The sequence below is a fragment of the Trachypithecus francoisi genome, unplaced genomic scaffold (genome assembly GCF_009764315.1).
Source record: "Trachypithecus francoisi isolate TF-2019V2 unplaced genomic scaffold, Tfra_2.0 Lachesis_group3, whole genome shotgun sequence".
In the NCBI taxonomy this organism is placed as follows: Eukaryota; Metazoa; Chordata; class Mammalia; order Primates; family Cercopithecidae; genus Trachypithecus; species Trachypithecus francoisi.
In genome coordinates this window covers 130,692,906-130,705,351 of record NW_022681468.1, presented here as the reverse complement: position 1 = coordinate 130,705,351, position 12,446 = coordinate 130,692,906, and the positions used below count along the sequence as shown (strand labels likewise).

General features: G+C 47.8%; 1 protein-coding gene across 1 annotated transcript in view; it reads right to left on the bottom strand.

Annotated features, from left to right (window-relative positions):
* Positions 1-3,826: 3,826 nt before the first annotated feature.
* Positions 3,827-12,446, bottom strand: part of MYO1E (myosin IE) — a 244,103-nt gene continuing 235,483 nt past the window's right edge. The window contains exons 27-28 of the mRNA XM_033189918.1: positions 5,663-5,832; positions 3,827-4,912 (exon numbers count right to left, since the gene is read on the bottom strand). Of these exons, the coding sequence (XP_033045809.1) occupies positions 4,836-4,912; positions 5,663-5,832 (247 nt within the window). The 3' untranslated portion in view covers positions 3,827-4,835. The remainder of the gene's footprint in view (positions 4,913-5,662; positions 5,833-12,446) is intronic.

Below are 12,446 nucleotides of genomic sequence, written 5' to 3'. Positions count from 1 at the left end.
ACGCAACCTTTCTGTCTGGCTGCCCTTAACATTTTTTCCTTCATTTCAACCTTGGTGATTGTTCCACTTTTCTCCAGTCTGGGTGACAGAGTGAGGCGCTGTCTCAAAATAAAAAAGCACAGGCCTTTGACTCAGAGTTCCAAAGGTGGCTCCCCCAGGGAAGAACTGTGTGACCTCGGGTGACCTATTGAACCATACTGAGCCAGTCTTCTGGTTGGAAAGAGTGCTAAGAGTGGAAAGGTATGGCCTAGTAGGGAAAAAGGCATCAAGATTAGTGGGTAGGAATAAAACCAAGTTACTAAATCCAGAACGAACTGTAATCAGGCCCTGGGAGAAAAGCAAAGCAGTGAAAGGGCAGAATTGCCGAATGGCTCCTCTGGTCTTTTGATCACAAAAGTGAGGGATGCCAGAAACACAGAGTTAAATCGTCCACCAAAGAAGCACCATTCATGCTCTGCTGTTGATTGCCCTGGAAACCAGAATCTAGCTCTACTGACAGGGAAATCTTAACTGAGAAATGGTAGCAACCAGAGGCACAGGCAGACTTCATGTGACCAGCTCCACTCAGGCAGGGTCTGGGGATGAGTTCAGGAGAGAGTTGCAAAGAGAGGGAATTTAGATTATGTAAAAGCCATGCTCTGTGGAAGCCCATGGAGTTTGTAATTCATAGATGCACATCCATATTTTCTCTTACTCATTTTTGTGAACAGCTCCACCTGGCAGGAGGCCGCTCTCATTCTGGTGCTCTGGATAAGCTGCTGAGACAGCTCTGTGGAAAGACCAGCCCCCTTGAGTTGAGGCCACATGACTGAGCTCTGGCCAGTAGAATATTGGTGGACATGGTGTGCACACAGGGCAGGTCCTTTAAGAAGGAAACTGCACGATGCTTTTCCACCTCCATTGGGCTGGACTTGGTAATAGTGGTGAGTCAGGTTTGATTGCAGTGGGCTGGGACCCCATGATGGGAGGTCAGTGGGTTGGCACCCTTCATGGTTGGGGAGCAAGCTTATTCAAGAAGGCTTCACCCTTTGCCCTCTCCACGTCTGTGTATTGCTAAAAAAAGAAAAAAAAAAACACCGTGGAAGAGATGGCCCTTTTGCATGTCGTTAAGAAGCCAGTTGGCTGGGTGTGGTGGCTCATGCCCATAATCCCAGCACTTTGGGAGGCTGAGGCAGGATTGTTTAAGCCCAGGAATTTGAGATCAGCCTCTCTCTGTCTCACAGATGGCCCTCAATAGAGTGGATGCCACCCTTATATACACCTCTGTCTCTCTCTCATCTACCACTAAAGCTTGAACACCTCTGCCCTAGGGTACACAGTCAAGCCTTCTCATTTAGTTCATGGTTACCTGAAACCTTTGGTTGAAGGGGTGTCACATTTTTACATTGTGTTTGATACTGCTATCCATGTTGCTGTGTGTGCACATGAGCACCCCTTATTTCAAACAGGATGGCAAGTTCCAGAAAGTGGGGGTGGCCCCCTTCTGTATGTTCTTTCCTGGTCAGTGACTCCTGAAGTGGTCATATTTACTTAACTGCACAGTGAACAAAATGGCAGGCCAGGCTAGATCCAGAGACTAGAGGAGACCCAGGTTAGTGTCTTAAGACCCCAAAGGGGAAAAAAGGCATTTTTCTGGTAGTCCCCATGTTGAATTTCTAAATATATACAAATAAGTTTAAGATAAACCACTATTTCTCCAAACTTTTCTTAACAGTGTCAGCATTTCAGCATCTCTACGCAGATCTAAGTCTCCTTCCCCTATGGGTCTCACCTATTTCAGCACCATTTGTTGGGCATCTCCTTGAGCCTGGCACTGGCTGGGCACACGATGCACGTGCTAAGGGCTTGGTCTGTGATTTCCATGGATGAGGGTGTTCGTGCTACTCGTGGGAGATTTAACTCAGTCCCAGTTTTGTCACCTAGAGCCTGATGGTTCCCAGTTATACACAAGTGTAAAATGCCAATCAGGAGGAAAAACAAAGGCTTGTCTCAGCCAGCCAGGGGCTTGTAACAAGGGAAGATGGTCCTGGTGTTCCTGCCCTGAGAAAGTAGCCTGAGTGCTGGTGGCTGTGGGGACTCCAGCATGCTCCTCGGTCCTAGCTCTTAAGGTATCTTCGTCCCACTGTGGGGAGTCCATGAATGTGAAAGTACTTTGTAAAATCTATAGAGACCATTAGTGTCCATAGGATTACCTTTCCTCATTTCACCACATCATGGCTTTACTTTCCTCTCTAGTCACAACATGGAACTGAAGTAGCCTTTTAACATTATTTGTTACTGTTACAGAATGGAGTTTGCTCCCTGTTCTTGAAGTAAAACACAGGAGAATTAAATGCCGTATCTTCGTTTCAAATCTAGATCCATTTTTTTTCCTTATATGTAAGCCCGGATAATTTTTTCCCATGGACTTGAGGATCCTGAAATGACTCAAAGGTGTATGCTGCTCAAACTCTAAGTTCCCAGTAGCTGAAGAATGGCCATGGCGTCATTCTCCTGCCTCGGCCTCCCAAGTGGCTGGGACTGCAGGCGCCTGCCACCACGTCGGGCTAATTTTTTGTATTTTTGTAGAGACAGGGTTTCACTGTAAAAAAAAAAAAAAAAAAAAGAAAAAAAAAAAGAATGGCCATGGCAACCAGAGGAGGAGAGGTAGAGAAATGGCAGTCTCTACTTACAAACATTCCATTATTATTATTATTATTATTATTTTTTTTTTTTTTTTTTTTTTGAGACGGAGTCTTGCTCTATCGCCCAGGCTGGAGTGCAGTGGCCGGATCTCAGCTCACTGCAAGCTCCGCCTCCCGGGTTTACGCCATTCTTCTGCCTCAGCCTCCCAAGTAGCTGGGACTACAGGCGCCCGCCAACTCGCCCGGCTAGTTTTTTGTATTTTTTTAGTAGAGACGGGGTTTCGCCGTGTTAGCCAGGATGGTCTCGATCTCCTGACCTCATGATCCACCCGTCTCGGCCTCCCAAAGTGCTGGGATTACAGGCTTGAGCCACCGTGCCCGGCCAAACATTCCATTATTGATGGGCATTACAGTTGCCAACTTTTCACTATTTTTTTTTTTTTTGAGACGGAGTCTCGCTCTGTCACCCAGGCTGGAGTGCAGTGGCCAGATCTCAGCTCACTGCAAGCTCCGCCTCCCGGGTTTAGGCCATTCTCCTGCCTCAGCCTCCCGAGTAGCTGGGACTACAGGTGCCGCCACCTCGCCCGGCTAGTTTTTTTTTTTTTTTTTTTTTTTTTTTTAGTAGAGACGGGGTTTCACCGTGTTAGCCAGGGTGGTCTCGATCTCCTGACCTCGTGATCCGCCCGTCTCGGCCTCCCAAAGTGCTGGGATTACAGGCTTGAGCCACCGCGCCCGGCCCCAACTTTTCACTATTATGGCAAGAAAACATTGTTTTAGTTTAGTTTGTTAGGGCTGCCGTAACAAAGTACCCCAAACTGAGTGACTTAAACAGTGACATGTATTGCCTCAGTTCTGGAGGCTGGAAGTCCAAGACCAAGGTGGGCAGGGTTGGTTCCGTGTGAGTGCTGTGAGGGAGAATCTGTTCCAGGCCTCTCTCCTGGGCTTGTGAATGGCTGTCGTCTCCCTGCCTGTTCACATGGTCTTTCCTCTGCATGTTGGTCTCTGTGTCCAAATTTCCCCTTTTCATCAGGACACCATTATATCGGATTAAGACCCACTCTAATGACTTCACTTTAATTTTGTTTGCTCTGTAAAGACTCTATTTCCAAATAAGGTCATATTCTGAGGTACTGGTGGCTGGGACTCCAACATCTTTGGAGGCGCACAATTGAACCCATAACAAATGTCATGAAAGAAGAAGGTGTTCGCGGATTCCTTTATTTATTTAGGAGGTGGGGGCGGGATGCGGAGGAAGTTTCCTATAGGGAAAGAGTTGAGAAGAGTCTGCAGGGATTGAGCTAGAAAGCAATGACATTCCGGAGTTGGAAAAGAGCAGGGCACATCTGTAAGTACCTGGTGTGAGTTTTGTAAGAAAACCTACCTTATGAATGAGCACAGTGGAATACTACTTAGTACATTCATACATGTTTCTACCATCTCAAGATTTTTATATATACAGTATATGATCTGTTTTTATAAATGTACAGCTTGAAAAAAGATCCTTGTTGTACTAAGTACAGCATTTAAACACAAACCAACATGGGCCAGCCACATTCCAACTGAAGACCCAGAGAAAGCAAAGCCGGCAGCCCAGCCCCCAGCCCCTGACCTGCTTGGCGGCCCTGATGGTCCCGGCAAAGTGTAAACCAGTGCTCCGCTGTCCCCCTGGGCTCAGCAGGCCAGCTTGCCCTTGGCATGTGCGTGGGAAGTGCCTGCTCACGCTGAGCCCAGTCTGCAGAAGGCGGGTCCTCCCTGAGGGAAGGTGGCAGAGAGGAATGTGTATATCAGGTGCGGACAAAAGAGATGAAAGAAATGTGCTCTTCAACTAAAGGCACTTGTCAGCGGCCGCCTACAGCCATTCCCTAGGCCTGGTGAGCAAGCCGGGTGCTGTTTTGATAGAAGCCTACAAGGTCTGAGCAGACCTCACTTGTCCTCTCACCAGGTTTAAATACAATAAATAAATCTTAATGCATGGTGGTTTTGCCCTCCTGGGTTCCTATGAAGAGGCTACCTTTTAGGATCACTTATGGAGTGATACTCCCTGTCCCCAACCCAGTCTTTTCAGTGTCCTCCATGGGGAAGGTACCAGAATAGCTCCAGGCCTTGGAGAAGCAGTTGCTCATTGTGGATTGTACGGGGAGCCCCTAAATATCCCCTCCCCTGGTCTATGCCTGGAGCTCCTCTGCCCCATGTGTCAGAGTCATGGGCGCCTCAGATCTTGGTCACATAGTTGTTGGGGAACAGGCCCTGCTTGCCTCGTAGTCGACCCGTCCACCAGCCAGAAGGATCTGCAGGGAGAGAGAGGTGGTGAAAGTGAAGATGAGTAAGTCTGTTCTGCCCCAGCCAAACACACACGGCTCCTACATGGGCTCAAGTGATTTGGCTCCATCCATATTGTTTTCCCTTTGTTCTTTAAATCAAAAAGTTTGTTGTATAAAGATATCTACCAAATTAATAAAGCACTCAGCCAAGCCCATGGACTGCTTTAATAATGGATATTGAAGGTTGTCTCCCTGGCTTCCACACCATCTACTTTCATTAAGAGGAAGCCAGGAAGTGTGGGTGGGATAGACCACCCCCCACCCGAGTTTCTGGGGACAGCCCCTACCAGCTCTGATCCACTCAGGGTACAGCCTTTGTCTTGCTGCTGAAGTTGGTTCAGGGATGGACACATGACTAATTTGGTCTGATCAGAATAAAACTCAGGACTTTTGTCCAATGGCTAAGAAAAGAAGTTTCAGAGATGATGCAGATTTCAGACATGGTTTGATATGTTGGCCTGGAATTGCTGCTGCCATTTTGCTACCATGAAGAAAAACAGCTTGAGAAGGGAGGGGATATAAAGAAGGGGGCAGAGCTGAAAGAAGCATTGAAAAAGCAGCTGGTGTCTTTATCAGACTGAGCCTGTGGCCTGATCTGCCTCTACAAATTGCAGTTTGAGGAGCTCGTAAATTCTCTTCATGTTCACACCAGATCTTACAGCAATGTGACTATGTGCTCTATGGGAGGCTGTCCCAGCCAACCGGCCACACACTTACCTTCTTTGATAATATCAATAATGTCATTGGCATTAAAGCTGAGTTCGTCTGTGTCCTGAGCATCATAGGCATACAAAGCCTTGCACTGTGGCACCTGAGGCTTGGGCTTGGGCTGGGGCTTGGGTCTGCCCCCTGCTGGGGGAGGCCTACTGGTCGTTTGTCTCCTGACCCTGTGAGGAGAGAGAAGCAGGTGAGACTGGGACCCAACAGAAGGCAGCAGCACCGAGCGGTGGTTTGGAGCATGGTGGCCGGCACTGGCCTGTTCAAGTTCAAATCCAGCTCCATCCTTAGAAGACATATGGCCCAGGGTGTAGTCTTTAAACTTGAGGAATAAAAGTAATTTTTCTGACAAGGTTGTTGCAAATGCACATAGCTCTTAAAAACCTTAGCTGCTGCTGTTACTGTGTCCCCAGCATAGAAGGAAATGTGGGAGACACATATCCATATAAAAGTGTCAAAAGTATACCCATACATTTAAATCAGGAACATTCAGGTATCTGTTCCTCCTTCCTCAAGTTGGGAAATGGAACTTTTGCAGGTGCCACAGAAGCCTGTAGGCATCTCTCCTTTACTGCATTCCCCCCAGATTACCACCACCTTACAGTTTGTATTAATGGTTCTCTGGCTCATCTCTACAGTTCGCCACACATGTAAATACCCCTAACCAATATTTGTGGTCCGACTGTATCAACTGTATGAAAGGAATCATATTCCACAGTCACACACTCAACAACTGGACCATGTGCCCTGCTGATGCCTGCAGCTGTAGTTCCTTCATCCTCGCTGCCTGATACTACACCACTGCACGAGTGAGTGTGTCACAGTTTACTTCTCCAGGGCACTGTGAATGGTCACTTGGGATGGTTCCAGTTTTCACTATCGTAAAAAATGCTGCCGTGAGACTTTGCTCCCCATTCACATCCTTATTATGCCTCAGACTTCACTCCTGTCTACTCCCATCCCATCTGTCCACCCACCCTCATTACTCCGGAGACTTCCCTCCCACCAGCTCATTACTCCTCCTTCGACTTCACTCCCACCCCTCATTATTACTCCTCAGACTTCCCCTCCCATCCCTCATTATTACTCCTCAGACTTCCCCTCCCATCCCTCATTATTACTCCTCAGACTTCCCCTCCCATCCCTTGTTATTACTCCTCAGGCTTCCTTCCCACCCCCTCATTCCTCCTCAGACTTCCCTCCCAACCTCTCATTATTACTTCTCACACTTACCTCCCACCCCTCATTATTACTCCTCAGGCTTCCCTCCCACCCCTCATTATTACTCCTCACACTTACCTCCCACTCCTCATTATTATTCCTCACACTTACCTCCCACCCCTCATTATTATTCCTCACACTTCCCCTCCCATCCCTCATTATTACTCCTCAGACTTCCCCTCCCATCCCTCGTTATTACTCCTCAGGCTTCCTTCCCACCCCCTCATTCCTCCTCAGACTTCCCTCCCACCCCTCATTATTACTCCTCACACTTACCTCCCACCCTCATTATTATTCCTCACACTTACCTCCCACCCCTCATTATTACTCCTCACACTACCTCCCACCCCTCATTATACCTCCTCAGGCTTCCCTCCCACCCCTCATTATTACTCCTCAGGCTTCCCTCCCACCCCTCATTATTACTCCTCACACTTACCTCCCACCCCTCATTATTATTCCTCACACTTACCTCCCACCCCTGATTATTATCCTCACACTTACCTCCCACCCCTCATTTTATTCCTCACACTTACCTCCCACCCCTCATTATTATTCCTCACACTTACCTCCCACCCCTCATTATACCTCCTCAGGCTTCCCCTCCCACCCCTCATTATTATTCCTCACACTTACCTCCCACCCCTCATTATATTCACACTTACCTCCCACCCCTCATTATTATTCCTCACACTTACCTCCCACCCCTCATTATTACTCCTCACACTTACCCCTCCCACCCCTCATTATTATCCTCACACTTACCTCCCACCCCTCATTATTATTCCTCACACTTACCTCCCACCCCTCTTATACCTCCTCAGCTTCCCCTCCCACCCCTCATATTATTCCTCACTTACCTCCCACCCCTCATTATTATTCCTCACACTTACCTCCCACCCCTCATTATTATTCCTCACACTTACCTCCCACCCCTCATTATTACTCCTCACACTTACCTCCCACCCTCATTATTATTCCTCACACTTACCTCCCACCCCTCATTATTACTCCTCACACTTACCTCCCACCCCCATTATTATTCCTCACACTTACCTCCCACCCCTCATTATTATTCCTCACACTTACCTCCCACCCCTCATATTATTCCTCACACTTACCTCCCACCCCTCATTATACCTCCTCAGGCTTCCCCTCCCACCCCTCATTATTATTCCTCACACTTACCTCCCACCCCTCATTATTATTCCTCACACTTACCTCCCACCCCTCATTATTATTCCTCACACTTACCTCCCACCCCTCATTATTATTCCTCACACTTACCTCCCACCCCTCATTATACCTCCTCAGGCTTCCCCTCCCACCCCTCATTATTATTCCTCACACTTACCTCCCACCCTCATTATTATTCCTCACACTTACCTCCCACCCCTCATTATTATTCCTCACACTTACCTCCCACCCCTCATTATTATTCCTCACCTTACCTCCCACCCCTCATTATACCTCCCTCCTCAGGCTTCCCCTCCCACCCCTCATTATTATTCCTCACACTTACCTCCCACCCCTCATTATTATTCCTCACACTTACCTCCCACCCCCATTATTATTCTCACACTTACCTCCCACCCCTCATTATTACTCCTCACACTTACCTCCCACTCCTCATTATTATTCCTCACACTTACCTCCCACCCCTCATTATTACTCCTCACACTTACCTCCCCCCCCTATTATTCCTCACACTTACCTCCAACCCCTCATTATTCCTCACACTTACCTCCCACCCCTCATTATTATTCCTCACACTTACCTCCCACCCCTCATTATACCTCCTCAGGCTTCCCCTCCCCCCCTCATTATTATTCCTCACACTACCTCCCACCCCTCATTATTATTCCTCACACTTACCTCCCACCCCTCATTATTATTCCTCACACTTACCTCCCACCCCTCATTATTACTCCTCACTTACCTCCCACCCCTCATTATTATTCCTCACACTTACCTCCCACCCCTCATTATTATTCCTCACACTTACCTCCCACCCCTCATATTATTCCTCACATTACCTCCCACCCCTCATTATTACTCCTCACACTTACCTCCCACTCCTCATTATTATTCCTCACACTTACCTCCCACCCCTCATTATACCTCCTCAGGCTTCCCCTCCCACCGCTCATTATTATTCCTCACACTTACCTCCCACCCCTCATTATTACTCTGCAGACTTCCCTCCTACTCCCTCATTATTACTCCTCACACTCCCCTCCAACCCCTATTACTCCTCAGACTTCTATCCTACCCCCAATTATTACTCCTCAGACTTCCCTCCTACCCCCTCATTGTTACTCTGCAGACATCCCTCCCACCCCCCTCATTATTACTTCTCAGACTTCCGTCTCACCTCATTATTTCTTGTCAGACTTCCCTCCCAGCCCTCATTATTACTCTTGCAGACGTCCTTCCTACCCCCTTATTATTACTCCACAGGTGTCCCTCCTACCCCCTCATTATTACTCCACAGACATCCCTCCTACCCCCTCATTATTACTCCAGACGTCCCTCCTACCCCCTCATTATTACTCCAGACGTCCTTCCTACCCCCTCATTATTACTCCACAGACGTCCCTCCTACCCCCTCATTATTACTCCTCAGACTTCCCTCCCATTCCTCATTATTACTCCTCACACTTCGACCCTCTCATTACTCTGCAGACTTCCCTCACACCCTCATCATTACTCCACAATCTTTCCTCCCACCCCTCATTATTACTCTACAGACTTCCCTCTCATTTTGTCAATCAGTATTACTCCTCAGATCTCCTTCCCATTCTTTCATTATTACCCCTCGGAACTCCCCTTTGCCCCTCCAGAAATGTTACTGTGAATATTCTTATACAAGAGTTTATCCAGAGCACTTTCTCAACATCTGCACAACTGACATTTGCGGCTGGGAATTCTCTGTTGTGTGTGTGTGTGTGTATGGGGGTGGGTGAGGGAGGCTGTCCTACGCCCTGTAGGATCCCTGGCCTCTACCCACTGGATACCAGTGACACTCCCTCCACCCCACTGTCATAATTATTAAAAATATCTCCAGTGCTCTAACCCTAATCCAGATCTTCTAGCTTTAAAGTTATTCTTTCTATATACTATGCTGCCTTCAGTCACCATTCATACACTGTTTCAAAGGTATGTAAGTTCAACTTGTTCCTATTTAGTGAGATCTTTACACTTACACCTGAAACATTTATTAAATATGTTCATAAAAAACATTTAGCAAAAACAAAAAGGAAAATGGAAACATGGAGAACAGTTCTTTTTTTTCCCACTTTGCTTAAGGACAAACCAAAGTAAAGGCTATATTCATTTCCCTACAAAAGAAACTTAAGCTTAAGATTTCTCCCTAAAGAAGCTGGGCTGGACCTCAACCTGGTGGGACTGGCTGATAGGTCTGCACATCATTCACACCTACGGGAGCAAGGAGGAAAAGGGAGGGGCTTTCTGGGGCCTGAGTTCTGGAAAGAACAACCACACCCAGTTTTGAGCTGTGCTCTCAGGAGCCACAGCCTGCTGGCCTTGCCCAGGTCCTGTGATGACAGATGCTCATGGGGTGCTGATGAACAACCTGGATCACAAAGGGGTGGCTGGGGGGGGACACGGACTGCCAGCAGGGTGGTGGACTGTCCCCAGGAGGGGTTGGGCTCCCCTGAGACTGGGCTTTTCCACCACCCCACATGGGAGGGAGCAATCCCCAAGGCTACTCAGGCTCCACTCCTCTTACCACCCCCCCCCCCCCCCCGCACTTCTCTCTCAGTGCAGAGCAAAGGCATTTTGTAGGTACTTAGTGTGACATCAGTCATTTTCTACCTAGTGCCTATTGGAAATCCTCATTCCCTGTTCAAGAAGTGCGTGCTTCTCTGAAAGTTGGCCAGGCAAGCAGGTTTTAAATTAAGTACCCTATATATTGGGGATGTGTCAGCATTTGGTTAATAAGAGCCATTAGCCTGGATACCAGATGTCATGTGACTTCTCAGCAACAAGGAATGAAAGGGGGTGGGGGCGGGCATTACAACACCCTAGGAGGGAGGAAGCCTCCAGCCTGGCAGTCCACAGAACTGGGCTAGAAGTGCACGTGGAAGGACACAGATGCACACATGTGCACGCACACACCCCCAAAACTGTCGTCCCTGTCTCCCTGGGGGACTGGTTCCAGAACTCCTCACAGATACTAAACTCCACAAACACGTCCCTCATATGAAACAGTGTAACAACTCCATATAAACAATGTGCATATGCACATCCTCCTGTATGCGTCAAATCACCTCTAGATTACTTACAATACCTAATATAATGTAAATGCTATGTAAATAGTTGTTATACTATATTGTTTAGGGAATAATGACAAGAAAAAGGCTTTTTAAAAAATATAGGACTGACTAGGCATGGTGGCTCACGCCTATAATCCCAGCACCTTGGGAGACCAAGGCACGTGGATCACTTGAAGTCAGGAATTCGAGACCAGCCTGGCCAACATGGCAAAACCCCTGTCTCTACAAAAAATACAGAAGTTAGCCAGGCGTGGTGGTGCACACCTATAGTCCCAGCTACTTGGGAGGCTGAGGCAGGAGAATCACTTGAACCCGGGAGGCGGAGGTTGCAGTGAGCCGAGATTGTGCCACTGCACTCCAGCCTGGGCCACAGAGTAAGATGCTGTCTCAAAAAAAAAAAAAAAAAAAAAAAATTTTTAAGTCTGTACATGTTCACTACAGAGGCAGCTATCTGTACTTTTTCTAAATATTTTCATTCCAAGTTTGGTTGAATCCACAGATGTGGAACCCATGGGCATAGCGGGCCAATTGAACCCACAGATGGAAATTTGTCCTGTCTTGTTCAGGGGAAAAATCCCAGTGTCCTTAATGCAGACTGACAAGGTCTCTGGAGCCCAAGTACGGGGGCTTAGGTACAGGGTCCTCCTGCCGAAGGACTCCCCTCACTGGGGTCGAGGTAAGACAAGACGGATGGCTCCTGAGAGGTAAGACCCTCCCTGTCCTGGGCATCACTCACTTGTTCTGCCCCACCTGCTTCCAGCTTTGACGAAGACTTGTTTCTGTCCTTCATGTCTTCCTTGCCAGTTGTTTCCTTTCTAGGACACTTGACCCTCATGCTAGCTCAGCTGTTACTAGTTCGCCCCATCCTCAACCTGAAAATCTTTCTAACAGCTTTTCTCTGCTCTTGGAAAAAAGACCAAAACCCTTCATGGCGCCTACAGACTCTGCCAGGTGCGGCCCCTGCTCACACCCCAGCCTTACTCCCTGCGTCAGGCCACACTGGTGCCTTCCTACCGTTCTTCATGAGCCCTGGTTGGGGAGAGGACCCTTATCCACATACTTCAAGTTTACATCATATTTACTAGTGAAACTCACAACAATTTCCCCATAAGATCAGGAATAAAAACAGCACTCACCACTTCTGTCCAATATTATCCTGGAAACTCTAGCCAGGGTAATTAGGGGGAAAAAAAAAAAGGCATCTAGATTGTTTTAAACTAGAGAGCATAAGTCTGATTGAACGGATTCTTTCTGGTGATAAGATA